The 17887-nt window shown below is 32.3% G+C and overlaps 1 protein-coding gene across 6 annotated transcripts in view; it reads right to left on the bottom strand.

The window, feature by feature from the left end:
- LOC118184567 (uncharacterized) overlaps nt 1-17887 on the bottom strand; it is a 761893-nt gene that overhangs the window by 73593 nt on the left and 670413 nt on the right. For all 6 annotated transcript variants that reach the window (XM_085809993.1, XM_085809992.1, XM_085809990.1 and 3 more), the window contains one exon: nt 17558-17613. In XM_085809993.1, the coding sequence (XP_085666119.1) occupies nt 17558-17613 (56 nt within the window). The remainder of the gene's footprint in view (nt 1-17557; nt 17614-17887) is intronic.

Here is a 17887-nt window from a genome sequence, read left to right as displayed (position 1 = left end):
CCAATTTTGAATTCCTAGGGAAGGAGTAATTGTTCAAAGCGCTAGTAATAGTCTGCTAGAAGTGGTAGTATACATTATCTCTAACTACGCTTACAAGCGTAAACGTTTGTCGACAAAATGTTATTGACTTTATTTAGAAGTTTTCACTTAAATATAACAAACATATTTAAACAAAATTTCTCTTCTCTCTCTCTGATTACAGGTGGTTTTTTTGTTGTTTTTAAGCCCTATTAATACTTTAAACAAAATCTAATAACTACCCTAGCATTATTATACAAATTATCCCTTTAAAACAAAAAATAATATTTAAAACTATTTCTGAATAATGGTTTTTGAGAATAAACTTCATAAAATGAATAGTAAATTACACGAAAATAAGCAAATGATATTAATCTTACACTTTTTGCATGCTTTCGCGTAATGCCTTTCTAAGAAAAATTGGTTTGTATGTTGGATAAAATCACGAAAAATTCTACGTAGCCTAGGTCTTTCCACTTAGAAATAAAACTCCCAATCGTTTTAGTTACACGACTAACATTCCAAATTACCCTCGTTAACTATTTCAATGCTTTTCATTTTATTACACGAACTCCTTTTCAGACAAAACAGAAATCCACTTGAGTAAAGCGGCTTTAGCGGAAAGGGGAAGTACAATAATAAGCGATTAAATTAAATTAGTCGAATTTCATTAACAATTTCTACACTCGATAGACACAAGTACCGAAGTAACAAGGGATTGCCTTCTTTCAGGTGAAACAACAGGACTCTAGCAGAGGGAATTCTTTAAAAATATTTAAACAGAGGCGGCAGCAACTCCCAATTTGTAATCACACAAGTACACAGCTAATGTCCCCTCCAATGTCGGGCACGATTCGTCATAGACATTAGCCACTACTAAGTGGCCAATGTCTATGACGGAAGTGGTGGTCAGTTTATTATGAAGGCGCCAAACAGGTGGGTCACCGTTGCCTCTTAGGAAGGGACAGAAATTTTACATCCATGCCTTCCACATTTTTGGAGGTAAGAAAGTTTACTTCCTACCTCCATGCTTCCCTGGTATTCAAACCCGGACCCTTTGGTACGGTAGTCAGAATCACTAACCACTTTCCCGTCTGGGCGGAGTACAGTTAATATTAAAAATAACATTTTTACTGTGGTTTCGGAAGGTCATAGCCATTATTCTCATCTCTACATAGTTGTTGAGGCAAATGTATGCTTAGCAGATCAGAGATCCTCAGATTAAGAACACCAAACTTCTCACAGAATTCCCGATCCTTCATTGACCAAGTAACTTTTGAAACAATTTAAAATTACTTTCTGTTAACTGAAATTACTAGGATTACACCATTTCGAATGTGGAAAGATTAATTTAGCCTTGATAGACTCCTTAGAGTTTATCGACAATCAAACTGCATTAGAGACAGTTGTCGATACCAGTTTATTTGGGTGCTTGCTTTAGATTAGTGCAATGGAAAGATAATGCAAATGTACAGAAATGGAGAGCAAGTTCTCAGCAGATATAGCATAATGTTACTTTTTTAAAATTAATTATGGATGTAATATGTTCTGCACTACAAAATGGATTCAAGTAGCACTTTTTGCTTAAGTTACCAGAAGTCCGACATTATATACACTTTGACACATTTTGATTTATTGGTAGGAATAACCATGGAATGTACGAAAAACTAGCAGAGGGAAAAAAAAGAAAAATGACGTACAGACTGCACCACTAAAACAGCAAATTTGAATTCGATCATCAGTGCAAATAGAATTAAAACAGGCACAAGGATTAGAATAAAAATCATAGAATTTGCAATTGAAAAATTGGGATTCTCAAACACACAAGCGTTGCTTGTAATCACATTAGTCGCAATGAAAAATCATATCGCTTATGACATACGAAAATTGTGGCAATTTAATGGGACTCTCAACAATGATCAGGACATTTGATGGACTTGGGAGATTCACTAATTTATTCACAGTCATGGACCGCCACATTCCTAAAATTAAGGGAAAGATAAACATTTTAGCGATCGATGCTAATTCTCAATTTACTACGTTATACGCATGTGCAAGTGAAAGCACGCCCGTATTTGAGAAGGCCGGTAAAGTAAGATAGTTAAAAAAGAACAAACCAGAAACTAAACCACTATCAAAAGTTGAAATTCCTAGTTTTAGAGAAATGCCAAATTTATATTCTATAGCTTATTCCTATCCCTTTAGGCATAATCTTCTACTCCTGCGGATTCCGATGAAATTTCTAGGATTTTAAACCACCCACAGGAATAAAAGATTCCGTTTTCTGTTTTCTGCCAGGTTGCAGGTACTGGAGATAGAAAATCAGGGAAAGAATGAACTTAAAATTTTTCCAGTCTTTCCCCAAGTTTGCTAAAATCCGATCAAGAACGATTTCTTAAATTTCGAATTCCGACTTAAAGTAACCATTAGCTTTTACGGTTAATGGGAAACTTCTCTAATGGATTAGCTATTCAGTTTAGGCTATGCCGATTAAAAACAGTTTATGGGATTAGGAAACGAATTACATTGCGCCCTGAAATAAAGTAATTCCGCTCAGAAATTGATTTTTTTCGCCCAGCATTTGTTTCCACCTTCGATGCATTTCTGAATTCTTTTAGCCTGTAAACTCTTCCGCATTAAATTCAGTTCTTCGAACAATCATTTATTTTAATATTTATTGAATATTGCGCTGGATAATAAAGCTTAGTAACTACTAATTTAAAAGAAGAAACAATCAGTCTTCAGAAGAGTAAATGAATAAGCTGAAGATTAAATACAAGCTTCGGGATTTTCGAAATGAAACATCTCATTTAATTACATAGTCACTGAAAGTTGAATTACTGATCTTTTAAATGCTTCTTTTCCATGCTACTTTAGAAATAAAAATATCTTAGCATTATTCAATAACGTGAGCTTCATAGAAGTAAGTTTGTAAGGTTCCATTTGGAGTATAACTAGACATTCACGTTGTCTTTTACTTCCTTCTTTTTAGAAATGTCATCATTCCCTGCAGAAGTATGTATATTTAGTCAGCATGAGACACAGAGCGTAGTTAAAGTTCGAGTAGCCTGTAGTTGGGTCTATAGCCCACCGATGTTTTCTTTACAAGGCTGTTTGTTCATTTCTTATAACTGACTAACACGTTAACGTTTAGTGTACGTAAATCCAGCTAAGGGGCTTGCTGAATGTTGATAGGTAAGTGTGTAAGAAATTACGACATCCATCTATGCGTGCTCACGTGTTGCAGATGGTTAATATATGAAGCGAACAAATGGGAGATCCGTGATGTGAGCCCCGGGAAGGCCACAGACCTAGACAAGTATCGCAGTGTCATCAGCTCGCTGGTTTAATATGACCGGCATAGTGCAGAATAATGTTTTACTTTTTTAAACAATCTTTGAATTTTCCTTTTAAGTCACTTCCTAAATTAGGTAAGAGTATATTTTAAAAATCATAGCTTATGTGCTATTTCGTAAGAAATTATCGCAAACTCTCGTGCTTGCAGTTGTGAAGTAAATAGCCAGCACTTGTATTTGGTTTGATTTATTTGATGATGGTAAAGCACTGGAGGGCTATCTGCCTAAGAGAAGGGACGCCTTCGTGGAGGACTTTCTAAGGGAAACTGACCCATATACACGTTACAAATGGGGAAAACCACGAAAACGCCCATGCAGCCAGCCTGTTAAGCGGGAATCGAATCTCAGACCAAACAACCGTAGCAATAGCGTTCATCAGCGTTCAGTAGCACCTGGAAGATCCGTGATTCGAATCCCTGCATAACACAATTTTTTCATATTTCATGGTTTTCAAAGAATCTAAAAAAGCTCTATTGTGGTATCTCTTTATTCCTAGTAAGAGGAAACCAAATATTTGCTAAATTGATAACATACGGACTAGTGTTACTGGCTAATAACCGCTGTATCTTTTTGCGAGTAAAACCACTTTTATCGATGCAAAAAGTGGTTATTCGTTACTAGCAAATATTTTAATTACATTTGTTGATTTGGGTAGGGGATCAAAAATGGCATCTAAGTTTAAGGCTAAAATGTACCTAAAGTAACTAACATAATTAAACAGCCTAAGTAACGGCCAGAACTCACACTTTAATAGCTGAAATTAACAGGTTTTGAGTTTAATATATTATGATGATGTCGATATGCTATGCAAAATGAAGGAAAAACATGGCTTCTTTCAGATACTTTAAAAATAATAAGTATTATATAAATTGAAAGTATCATACAAGTTTTCCCAGTATTCGTTAAACGTTTGTTTTCACAAACGATTTAAATTTCAGAGCTTTATGTTGCAAAACAAAGCATCACATACGGAACTGATGTTACCTTTAACTCAAGCACATCCTTTTAAATTCGTACCTACAAAAATGCATTCGATTAAACTTCGTTAGAAACATAATAAAGTCGTTTGCTTAATTTATTAAATAATGTAAAAAGACTGAATTTACTGTAGTCACCTTTTAACGGTAATAATCAAGGCAAAAATGCTAAAGCAATTTTACACTAATAAGCTATCAAAAGTCAATATAAACTGAAACTCTCATTTTTTAATAAACGGATAAACTAGGAAATATTCGGATAAATATCTATAAAATTACATACATTTCTCCATACCAAAACAAAAGGGGTATACCATTTAATATTTCGCGCAAAATATTCTTAACAGTAAAAAATTTTAATTAGAGATGAGAAGAATCCTAATTTTTTTTTTTTTAATTCGAATTCTAAAAGGTTCTTGAATCTTTCGAATCCAGCACGTAAGAATAAAATAAGAATGGAGAGACTCTCATTCAGTTTTAAAAGTTTTTAATTAAAGAAAAAAAATCTAATACATGTGTTTAATGAAAAACAAATTTAAGAATACAGTTTTTAAAAATACGCTACGTCTATTACGAAGATATAAATAAAATTTAGCATAATTAAAACTTTTGAATCCTGAGGTTCATGTTCCCAAAGAATTGGAAAAAGGGCACATGAGAGAGAGTTTAATTCTTTTTTTTTTTTTTTTTTTTTAATCTCTTTTCCACAATTTAACAGTCTTTTTTTCAGTCCACGGCAAGTGTAATGAGGAGAGGATTATTTCAAGAGTTAACAAAGGTAAACACTAATCACTGAAAGCTAAAATTTCTCCAGAAAATTTAGAATGTGACTCTCAGGGTCATCAATCACGTTGATTTTTTTAACGAACGCTTATAATGGTCGTAAATAAAACTGATCTTTCTAAAGATTGAGCATTTTATAGGCCTTCAAATGTCAAAGACGGGGTGAAGATTCGAGTTTCGAATGCTTTTTAGGATTCGTGAAATTACAATTCCCCATTCTTATTTTAATTATTCTCTACCAAAACAAACTATAACTAGTTTAGGTTAACGTACACAAAGAATACAATGCAGATTAAGCATTAGGTCGGAAGAAATGATATGAAAGATATCAAACTAAGAAGAATGCTAAACATTGCACTTGAAATCCTTTCACCATAGCGCCTGAATCGATAGAATACATTTCATACCTTCCAATAGCTGCGTTATTGGGAAGTTTGGAATTGATAACCTTTATTGGAAAAGAGACACAGAGTGATTAAAAGACACATGTTCGCATCTATTTCACATTTCGCTTTACAAGAAAGAGAGAGCTGCATACCCCCCTCATCCCAGTTTAGGTTAGCTACGATGGGAATACAAATTAAACTTCCATTTGGAAACGGGGGGGGGATTAGGAGTGAAAACAAATTTCATAACCGGCTTGTAACGAATAAACTGCTCAAACAAGGTTCATTAATAATTTACATCTAAATATGCCTTTGCAATGACAAATTTAAACAATCATTTAAAAAGGTCACGCTAGACAATTTTTCGATAAACTTAAGAATTTGCTTTTTATTAAAGGACATGCTAATATCTAGCACAGACTTCTGTACCCTGCAGCTAAAAAACTATCAACCAAGATTTATACGATGTATTCGTCTCCACGTCTTAAAATACAAGAAACATACAGGAAGCACATTAATTTATTAGTTTATACAAAGCAAATATGCTTATCGAGAACTAAATCATTTCTTCTCCAAATGAAGAATTTTGTAAGTATTTTATGTGAGCAAAATCCAGCGATTCTTAAAGATCAGTAACCAGGGGCTGATTAACAAAGTTAAGGGACTTAGGCACACAGTTCTTTCAATACCCCCATTGCTCACTTTCTTTGATTTTTGTAAAAGAAAAACGAGATCTTTGAGGATCTATAGAATGATTTGAGGACCTACAAAAACTTGGTGTCCTGGGCGTAGACGGTAGTTAGTTGTACTAGCATAATCTCTTAAGAAAATGTGTTTAAAAAATCCTAGATAATGTTTAATGTCGATTATCTTTAACGGTGATGCTTATGATGAATGATAATTTCTAGTTTCCCAATACAACTGCACCCGTTTCAAGACGCTCATTTCAAGGCACTATGAGAACAACGACAAAAATTCTGACGGGATTAAATGTAAACATTATTCTGGAATAATGATAAGTTACTATGCTTTAAAAAAATGTCCTGATATAAAAATGAAACAGAAAACTCCGTACGTATATGCACACCAGGTACGTTATTTAAAACTACGTTCTGGGACTCTCTAGTTTACAATTTGACAATGCTTTAGACGCTTAACAGAGAGATTCGGTTAATAAGGAAAATTTAAAAAAAATCTGAAACTGATTTCAGTAATTTAAGAAAGTAGGTAGTGTTAAAAGCTGACATTTATTCGATACAAATGACGCACCTTATATGAACGGCATCGGAATTTTAAAACTTTCTGCTTGAAAAAAGGAAACTGATAAGAATTTAGACTGCATTAAACAACGAAAACTATAAGAAAAATAGAACAATTTATAATACTATACTATAGACAACCAAATCAAATATGCAAACAGAAAAAAATACAGAAAGTGAATTGGTTAATATAAGAAATCAGAATGAAAACAATTAGAAATATTCTTTGCATTCGTAACAAAAAATTAAGAATTTCATACAAAAAGATGCTTGAATTTGCTGGTTTTTTTTAAGATCTAAAACGCGTTTGAAAATTCATATTTTCATTACCGATGACAGAGAATACGAGTCCAGCTCAAAAATAAAATGAATAAAAAAGGGGCGAAGAATTTTTGAGATTTAATTAAGACTTGTAAAATAAATGTTAGAAATTGAAGTTAAAATTTAATAACAACATTCCTTACTGCAATTTAGCGAAAGCATTTATTTTCCTTACTTTTAACATTTAAAGATAATTTAAAGCCAAGCTTCATTTAGTGTGTACATACGCCTTTTCTAACCTTTTCAACAAGATTTTCGGAAAACAATTTTTGGTACACTTCAGTAACATTATTTTTACTTTAAAAGATAAATTTAACGGCCTTTTTAAAGTTTAGTTATATTTTTAGGCTTTCTTATTGTGTGGTAATTTATTTTATTACACATGTCTTTAAACTTGTGCACAAAAATACCGTACTTAATAAGTAACTAATTTCGGGAACTAAGTAGCAGTTTTCTACAATTTCAGAATGAATGAAAGCTACGCTAAAGTGCACAGCATTTAAAACAGTTTTTAAATATCCGCTAATAAAATGTCAGAATAGAATTTACATTTTACATTCAGGTAGTAGCTAAAATTCAGAACCTCTGAAAAGTGCTAAATTAAAGTGAGGAGATGTCCTAAAAAGACCTTAGGAAAACACTCAGTAGGAACAGAAATCGGTTTTCAGAACTTAACATATATTTCTAAACAGCAACATCGAAAACTCTTCCGCCATTTGCCACAAAGACATTAAGAAATGAATGAGAATATTTAAGATTTTGGAAACAGACTGAAGACGTTTTGAAAAGTTACCATATTTATAGAAATTGACAGTTAACTGCATTATTTTATTTTAAGTGTACATTGTTAAGCCAATAATACGTATAATGGTAACAGTTATGACAGGGGGAACTAACTAGTCATTTGTTTCAAATTCATTAGCTGTAAAACGGGTTAAGATGGAGAATTTTCACACTACTTACTTTTTTATGACTCTATTCGAACTAAACAAGCACTTTATCGTTAAATTAAACAGTTAGAGTAATTTACAGAAATGACGGCGGATCTGCCAGACGGACACATTGGCGCATCTTCATCAAAACCGCATCCAATCTCAACTTCTTTTCCGTTCCCTTAAATTCCACCCTTATCTTTGAGGCAACGAAATAAAAATTTCTATACTTTGCATCCTGAATTGGTGAGGCAACGCCGAAACTTAAAAGAGCGCTGTACGAAAAAATGAAGTGACCGAATGTAAGCCAAGCTGCAGACGTTATAATTTGTTGAACGCAACTATCATCTCTGTATTTATGCTGCATATGTGTGCACTGATGACTATACGATACAGAGATATTCAGAAGATTATGATACTGGACTTTTCAGAAGTATATTCTAAGATAGCCTTGTAATACAAATTGTCTTGCTATACCCACAGGTCATAACTGTTCATCCCTCAACAATGTTTGAATCAGCAAATTAGTTCGATCACCTACTCAGAGTGCTAAGGCCACCATCGAGGAAAAAGATTATTTCTTCCACGTATTGGGTGCTCCCACAATGGTACGGAAGACATAATTTTTAAACCACTGTTAGCAAACAGTGACAGAAACATAGCTTTCGTATTATTTCCATGACGACAAAACTTCAACATTAAATAAGCGATTATATCGAAACAAAAACAGCAAATTGAAAATCAAGAACTTTTAATTTACACGAAACATAAGACGAAATCCGAAGAAATGCGACGCAAGACTGACGGTAGACACATCTATCACGTGCGAGCATCGTGGGAGCTTAGAAACTTAACTTAACAAATAAGCTTATTTGCTTATTTGTTTAAAACTTAAACAAATAAGCAACTTGAACCGACTAAAAAACGTTCGTAAAACAGCAAACTGGAAGTCAGGATACGAGCGCGTTTTTTTTACCTTCTACAGAAACTTTAAGCGTTTGGGTGAAAATAGGGTAAAATCTTTTCTTTATTCTTTCAGTCCTTTCTAAAAAAGTTTGCTTTAGATTTATAAAAGAAACGATTTAAATCTTGAAAAAATATTACTCCCAAGATTTAAACTATAACCAAAGATATTTAAATCCGAATGTTGTTATTTATTTTCTCTCCGAATTAAAGAACAAATTAGTTCATCGCTAAATAAGTAATCTACCGAAAACAGAAATTTTATGCTCCGTTCACACTAATTTTAAAACTTTGCAAAGGTAAATAGGGTGCCGCAGCAAAAGGCGCGAGAAGTTAGACAAAGAACTGCTAAAGGTATATCCACTTCAACCTGTTGCATTACGCAGAAAAAAAACATGGTAGAATCGAAATAAATAATCCAGTTACGCGCTGCGTTTGAATGCGATGCTGTTCGGGTTTCTTAACCTTATAATAGGGAGCTATATAATGCAGCACTAAAATCTAATTTAATTCTTTTCCAGATAGACGCGGTAGTATAATGGCGGCCAAGAACTCGACAAGATAGTGAAATGAATAATAGAAAAGATGCTCTGCTCTCATTGGTGCGCTTAAAACCACGTGGTACCCTGACTGTCCACGAACGGTTCGCAAAATGTCAATTCCCATGGATGCGTTCTCAATTCGGAGAACAAACGATTTTCAAAAGCAAAGGCGGATCTTGTCAGTTAAAAATAGAAAAGGGGAAATTAAATTTCATGGATCTGGCATCAACGGCGATGGCAGAGAGATGAAGCGACATGGAACTGAAGTTCAGAGAATTATCGTGGTATGCTAGAGCTTCTGGAGCAGTTAGACCGTCGTAGAAGACATGTTAAGTCATGAATAAAAATAGCAAGAGATTAAAAAGAAAATAGAGAAAAGAAAAAGAACACTGTAGAAATTTTCTTTTAAAGAGGATCGGGCGGAACATTCCTTATCCTTTCAAAAACATCTGTTGGTTGCTTCTAATTCAGACGACAGAAAAACTTTTGTTTTAAATCTTTTTTCAGGGTAGGAAAATTTTGAAAGACACGTATTAAAATATTAAACAGCGCAAAGAATATGATGAGAAAATTTTTGCAAAAGCAAGACGGAAAATAATGCAATATTTATTCATAAATATGAAGTGCCCCTTCAAAAAAGAAAATAAATAATAAATAAGTAATTAATAGCTGCTGGCGGTTTAAAAACGCAAAGAAAAGTTTCTTTGAAAATTCCAGATTAAAAATGTTTTAGACAGACAATGGAATAATACTTTATCTTGAACGCTCTAACAAGTTTCTCTGAATCAGCTTTTCCCTGCTGAGGTGAATAATAGACATTATACTAGGCAAATGGTCCATTCAGATGAAAATTTGAAGTGTTCGAATTATATTGGAAGAGTTTTAAAGCACGTATTTATTATAAAATTAAAAAGAAAAATATTGTTAAAAACAATTTCACGTTTTAACTAAAAGGATTTACTTCCTAAAAAGTTATAAAAGTTAATAATTATAGGTTAATTGCATGACTATCAAGTAAGTTTAATTTTTTGAGAGTGCTTGACCGTCATGATTACAGATATAATCACAAAATTAAGCAGCATTAATTAAAACCAGTTTTTTTCATTAGTTTTCAAATAATTATGTTTAAGGAAGTCATTAAAATTATATGCTTTATGTGATATAGAAGATTATGAACTGTAATCAGATTAGTTAAAATATTTCCTTTGAGAAACTTTTCAAGTTGAGTGTATCTCTTCCTTAACAGATGATTCGCATTAATGAACCTAATTAAACAACATTACGCTTGTCTGCTTTAAAAATAGCTTTTCTTTCGAAATAAGCTTATTTTTAGAAAACATTTCTACTTGTACATTATACGTTATTATGCTACTGAAATTTAAAAGATATACGGCGAAAGTTTATTTTTTCGACGTAATTATAATTACAGAAACCTAACATTAAGAATATGTTTTATTCAACAAAATTCTACATTAAATAAATTTTAAAAAAATCATCGAGCCTACGAAAATGTTTTTAACCTTAGAAAGTTTCCCCCCTTGCAATGAGAATTTGCTATGTCTGCATTTCCAAATATCTAATTATATATATTAATTCAATAATTCCAGCTGAAGCATTATTTCAATAATCCCATATAAAAGATACACAAAATTTCGTTCATCGAATTTATTGGGGAAAAGGCATATCGGATGAAAGTTTCTTCAGATAACCATTAGGAACTATTTTCAGCAATTAAAGGTACAGATAAATGCTTAAAGTTGCCGGCCGTTTTAAGAGCTTGAAGAAATTTTTTTTTTCTTCGGAATTTTCAAAATATAAAAATGAATTCAAAGAAAACTCCTTTTTTAAGTATCAGCTCAGCTGTACTTTCTCGTTCGCTGTTGTCTGATCTATGGCTACAAATTCGAGCTCAGTATTGCTAAGTCGAATTGTGCTTGCTAACAGCTCATTCGGAAATGATACAATAATAGAATACAACGTAAATTGTTGGTTAAACCGCTTTCATCGGCACAGGAGACGTTCGGCGGTGGATAGCAGCTAACACACGCGTTACTGGGCATACATCTGTAGGGACTTCTACAAAACATCACTGTGAACATCACACGTCCTTGGTTGGAAGGCAAGCTCCAATCGATGGGACGATTTGCCCACCAAAAGGACAGTCAGGGTAAAGTAAACAGCTATGCCTCTCTACATGTGCTTCATGTGCACAGTAATCGTTAGTGAAACCATAACTATGGGATTCAAGGTTTATGAGCAGTAACAGATAATCTATTTTTTTTAACCTTAATTCTTGATCGTTTTGTAGATTTGAACAAAAAACAAACATTAATAATTAATTTTCTGATTAGCTATATGCGATATATAAAGCGAACTAATAGCTTATTCAGCATGGGAGTTATACTCTGGAAGCATTTAATGTAATATACACATATTGATCTACTCTTTAACTCAGGAATATTACCTTTTAATAGCCAAAAGACCTAAGTATCCTGTTTTATATTTCTTTTTTCCCTTGGGGAATATTATGCGTCTCTTTATCGCTATTAATTCCAGCGAAAATATTCAGCATTAATTACTTCTAGGAATTTGTTATACAGTTGAGCAAGTAGCAAAAAGTATAATTTTATTTATAAAGCCACATCAACTGATCCTATCCTGGAAATTACGTAAAACTTTATTCTTTTATTAGTTTAACACTCAATTTCAATAAGAAAATCGCTTGCCCTTTTCACTGGGAACATAAAAAATAGTATAAAGAATAGTTGAAAAAGAAATTTTTTGTTTTCTTAATTAAACATTTCGGGCCTAAAATTTTAAATCCTACAGAGCGTATTATCAGTCGAAAAAGTATAATTTATTTATTTATTTAAACTAAATAAAACCTTAACTTTTAATAAGACTATGAAGATGAGTCCCACGAATACACTGTTATATACAGGTTGCTTAATGAAATAAAACTTAATCTGAAAAACACTTTCTTTGCGAAAAAAAAAAGCCGAGAAAATACAATACTAAATTACAAAGAAACAACAACTGAACAAAAAGAATGACAAGCAACAATGGAAAAGTTACTGAATATTTCGGAAAAATAACACGCAGCAGATAAGAGAAAACACATCAGATCACGCAAAAGACAGAATCATTAACAGTCGGTTGAATTTCCGACGCTAGAAGTATATTCTAAAGAGTGATGATTTATAAGAATACAGCATGATAAATTTTGCAGATCCGTTTTCATGCAGATACAAGACACAGAGACACAGAGAATAAAAACATAAAAAACTATGAAAAGTTATGGCGTTAAATTAGTACTAAAATTATATCGTACTTGAACAAAAAGCTCATTAACCCTCTGCCATTAAACCGTGCAGAAAGTATTCGTGATTAGAAAAATTAAAATATCCATACCTACATTAGGCAAACCTATTAGAGCATTAAAGATACTGCTCGTTTTTGCCATGAAATTAAAGAAATTTCAAGTGCTGTAAAACAAGGATAACAAAACAGAAAGGCATTAATGATGTATGAAACTTATATTAAATAGCAGCTCTTAAAAAAGCTAATACACGAGAAAGCTCTAAAGATATTTTAAGCACTGTAGCAGCATGAATGAGGAATGGATAATTTTTGCTTTAAGTCAAGCTTTTACAGTGAGCACATATCAGAAACGACTAGTATTAATGAAAGCCAACTCTTTTTGGTCGCAGTTACTTGTTGGAAAAAAGACTTAATTTAAGCCATAAACAGGTTGGCAATCGAGAAAATAGCTTCTGTATAATCAATTTTTAACATAAAAGTACACTGGTAACGGATAACGGGAAAAGGACTACCTCAAAATGTTAATTTTGTTTGAACACACGAGAAATTATATTTTCGAAACTCGGGTCAGGAATTTCAGTAAATTAATTACAGTAACAGGTTAATGTAAAAGGATAGTCTTTGCAGCATTTCCCAGTGCGTAACAAATAATGAACGGTGCATCCTGCAGCACCCCAATTATACACTGTGGGTGTACGGGCGTAAGTATATCTGTAAAATAAAAAAATAACTTAGATAAAATTCTAACTTTAATTTGGTCTTTTAAGAGCTCTTTTAATTTAACCTTAATTTGCATAGAATATTACAATATTTATGATATTAAAAGGTAAATTATAAATATGAAAGTTAGAATGTTGAACAATTTTGTGATTTGCTATAATGTATCGAAATAAGTATTGTTTATGCAAAATTATATTTGCGGCATTCTGTGAGAAACTCTTGAACGACTTCCCCTGAAGAATTACGTTATCTTAGAACTTAACCTTTTTTAAATTGTACTTGTAGAGTCATTAGGATTTTTTTGGAGGCCGGAGAGATGAAAAATTAGCAACCTTCGCCGGGAATCAAACCACGGACCTCTGGAATACCGGCCCAGCATGCAGAACCACTACACCACGAAGGCGGGAGAAATACCTTATATACTAAATAATGAAGTTTTAGTATGATTATCAAGATGTTGTTTATTTTCAAATATGATGCTCAAAACTTATATTATGTATTATTTAAAAAAGCATTATTTAATTCAAAGTTTCGTAATTTATATTATCCATTATTATAATAATCTTCTTCATTTTCTAAGGTTTTAATGCTTTTTCTCTAAAAAAGGCTTTTCTGTGGCTAAGCCTTCATTCTTTTTGAAGAAGTGGATATGTAAAATAAAATTCAAACTTTAATTTACAGTAGTCCCTTAATTTTTTTTAAAATTTGGTTACTTCCAGATCTTATCATAAGTATAGTTACTTGCTTATGACAAATTTATCCAACAGCGCCATTTAAACTTCAGTCCTACTCACATAAAACTTGTGTAACGCTAATGACGCAGACATTTACATGATGCTTCATCCAATCACAATATTCAGATTTCCGAACCGAAACTTAAATTAACCAATCAGAATAAAAATGAACCGAAACTAATTTATTCAGAACCGGGCTTCTATCTTCCAACATGAAGCATTCCTTTTCTGCTTCTCTTCCGCCTTGCAAGCTTGCTGTCCATAATTGCGCTTTTCCTTCGCTGTTTATACTGCATATATGAAACCTACAAGTGAAATTGCTGAATATTTTGTATATTGCTATGTTGTGTTCATTACTCAACGGAATTATTTCTAAATAAAAATTATCATCAGGCATTCAGTATCATCTACTTCATGTTCCACGCCATCATTACCATCTAAATCATCATCATATATAACATATAAATTTACCTGCTTTCGAGTTTTGAGATAAGAAAGAAAATAGAACATGAAATTTTTACAATTTTTAACATTTAAAAGAACATTAAAAATTGTCAGCTGCAAAAATACGGAATAAATTTCACTTCACGATCGATATAGAAGCAAAATCTGACTTTTATTAAATTTCTTCATTAATCACGGAATCCTTCCCTTTTTAATGGATTCATTTCCTTTTAATTCTCAGCGCTGGAAAAGAGTTGAAATTTTGGGAATTTATTGTGCGGCTGCAGAATTTTTATTAGCTTAAACGGTTTCCCCCAGAAAAGCACTCTCTTGTCGAAATATTAATTTCTTAAATTAATTTGATAGCGTTTATTTAAATTTCGTTTTTATCTTTAATCACGATTTTAACTGCATATTCCACTTTTGCTTCGCATTATAGCCATTAAAAGAAAAACAACATATGTTACTGCAATCCAATTTTAATAACGATGGAAATACAATTAAAGAATTCCATTTAAAGGCTTTGATTTCTTAAGCACTTTCATTTTGTTTCGCCGTACTTGAAACGAAAAACAAATATAAGCCAAATCAGTAACTTTACAAAAGCATATTTTTCTAAATTTCTAAATTACGATAATGAGTTATTTTTTTTAGCTCAAGGTAATTTTTAAAACTGTCCTCCTTCCCTCGAACAATTTATGTATTTATTCCTTTTTCTGTTTAATGATAATCTTTGTGTATGGGGTTGTATTCAATAATTTTACTTTTAAATTTTAGATCGCAGTGTTGGGAACTCGCTTTAGTGGCTGAGAGGCTGCCACTCATCAAGGTTCAAAAGGCTGTAAAGCTATTTATAGTAGAAAGAGCTGTTTGTTTTGACATTCCTTGTGACAATTCCCCTCCGCAAAATGTGCTAAATAGTTAATCTTACGTAATATAATGTGAGGGTGATTGGTTGAAGTCAAGAGACTCAAGAAACAGTGTCAAATGTTTTTCCTTCGAAGTATTAAAAGATTTCGCAACTATTCAGAAACTAATATTCATAATAATTTATTATTGCAAATTAGAAAATTGCAGTACTTTTAGAGATAAATGAAGAAATAAAACTAAACCAAAGGAAATTTACTAGCTGATCAGATTGACATTCGAATAACAGAAACAGTTGGAGATTAACAACACAAAAGTGACTGTTAAGCAATCAGGCTGAACGCTATAAAACAGTCCCCTCTCCCAAATTTAGCTTAAAGACCCAGTCCTGAATCAATAAAGAAGACCCTTGTGCAAGTTTAAAGAGAAATAAGCACATTTCTTTTATTGTTGAATTTAGGAAAGTCACAAGAAACGCATATTTCAATCACTGCAAGAGTGAAAGTTTGTCACAGCCTAGTGTGGAAATTACAGTGAATGTGCAAGTCTGACTAATATAACTTTGCAGAACCATGAAGATGTGATATATGAATATAACACATGACAATTCTACGTTGCTGCAGTCGGGTCAATTGTTCTTGATAGTCAAGCGAATTTCTAAAGTTAACTAAAGACAAAATCTTGGTCAGCAGATTAGCAACGTTTGCTTGAACAAAATTATTTTAAATGCTAAGGGAAAAACGAAGTGACAAGATTATATTATTTTGAAAAATCTTTCGAAAACATTTTAAAAAAATTTTCCAAGTACTATACACACGTTATACAAAACCTTGCACTTTTGTTTTAGGATTATAACCTGAAGTTTTCCAGGAAGTACTAGACGAACTTATCAAATGCATTTCAAAATATTTTGAGACACCAGTTCTTATGTTATTTTATGAACATTATAAAGTTTCTAGAAAATAAACAACGAATGTGCAAAGGAATTCTCGGGAGCTACAGGAATATTTATTAGGGAAAATGACAATATCGCCAAATAAGTTGAGAAAATGTCTTTTTCGCGTGAAAATACACATACATAAAATAAACGCGCAAAATATATTTAATGTAAGAAGCTATCGGAAGGGACTTTTATTATCAACTTTTAAGAAACCAAAATTATGAAGAATTAAATTTCCGATAGAGTTAGCTTTTGTCACTCGAAACACCTTGCTAAAAAATTCACTGCAAATTTATTTATACTGCAGAATGTCGTTAGTCAAAAATTCTGATGTGAAGCTTCGCTGAAAGTGCACTCTTCAGCATTTTCTTATCAGTGTATGCACTAGAGTTAAAAAGGTTGGGTGATAATGATCTTTGAATTACGCGATTCTGGGTAAATGCGATAAGCGTAGTTGCAGAGATTATAAAGATAAAACTAGCCTACTGCAATTTAATTTAATTGCAATTTAACGTAAAATCTATAACGTTGCGAAGAACAGCCATTTTGATAGTAACAGAATTTTATAAGTTAGTCGATAAATTTATTAAATATTTCAACACATACTTTAATACATTTATCAGACACTTTTCCTTTGATAAGAATTTACTATCTATAAGATATGTTCTAAAAGGTTTATTTCCTTCTTCATCATGGAAATGCAATTAAAAATTCCGATAAAAACTTATCGGATTATAAAATATATTAACGTTGAATACGGTATGAATCCTGTCGTAATTATTTTTGCTGTCCATACTCGAAAATAATCGGACTAAATTCATAACGAAACAAGCGAATCGATAATAGCAATGAATATGCAAAAGGTTCTAGTTCCCATTTTCAATATATTCTATTAAAAAAATCCCCGTCAAATGCAGAACAGCTGCATTTAATCAAACACCAAAAATCCATTAAACAATTTGATCAATGATAAAAAAATAATTTTGCTTTTTACCTGGAACAACCTCCATTATCTTCAGGGGGATCTTTACTCTCACTAGAGGGCGCAGCCTGCAAAGAAAGACAAAATTAAGACAAAGGAAATGCTAATTGAATACTTTTTAAGAAGAGTACATCTTAAATTTTATTCTTAGTGGCTTCCTTCCTCTTTAAACCTTTTGCCCCTTTCTTTGAAATCGAGGCAATTTACAATGCCTGTAAATCCATTAACTCTGAAATGGTGAATCGGAATTATACAGTTCCAATAGAAACAAAATTCTGTTTCAATACGACTGTAAAACGGAAAGATGAGAAAAGGAGTAAACGAAACAGCAAGCAATTTATT

Source organism: Stegodyphus dumicola, chromosome X2 (genome assembly GCF_044657685.1).
Source record: "Stegodyphus dumicola isolate Sdum_Otavi_A_Nest chromosome X2, ASM4465768v1".
Taxonomy (NCBI): Eukaryota; Metazoa; Arthropoda; class Arachnida; order Araneae; family Eresidae; genus Stegodyphus; species Stegodyphus dumicola.
Note: the sequence above shows the minus strand (reverse complement) of the source record. Positions and strands in the feature narration are given on the sequence as shown.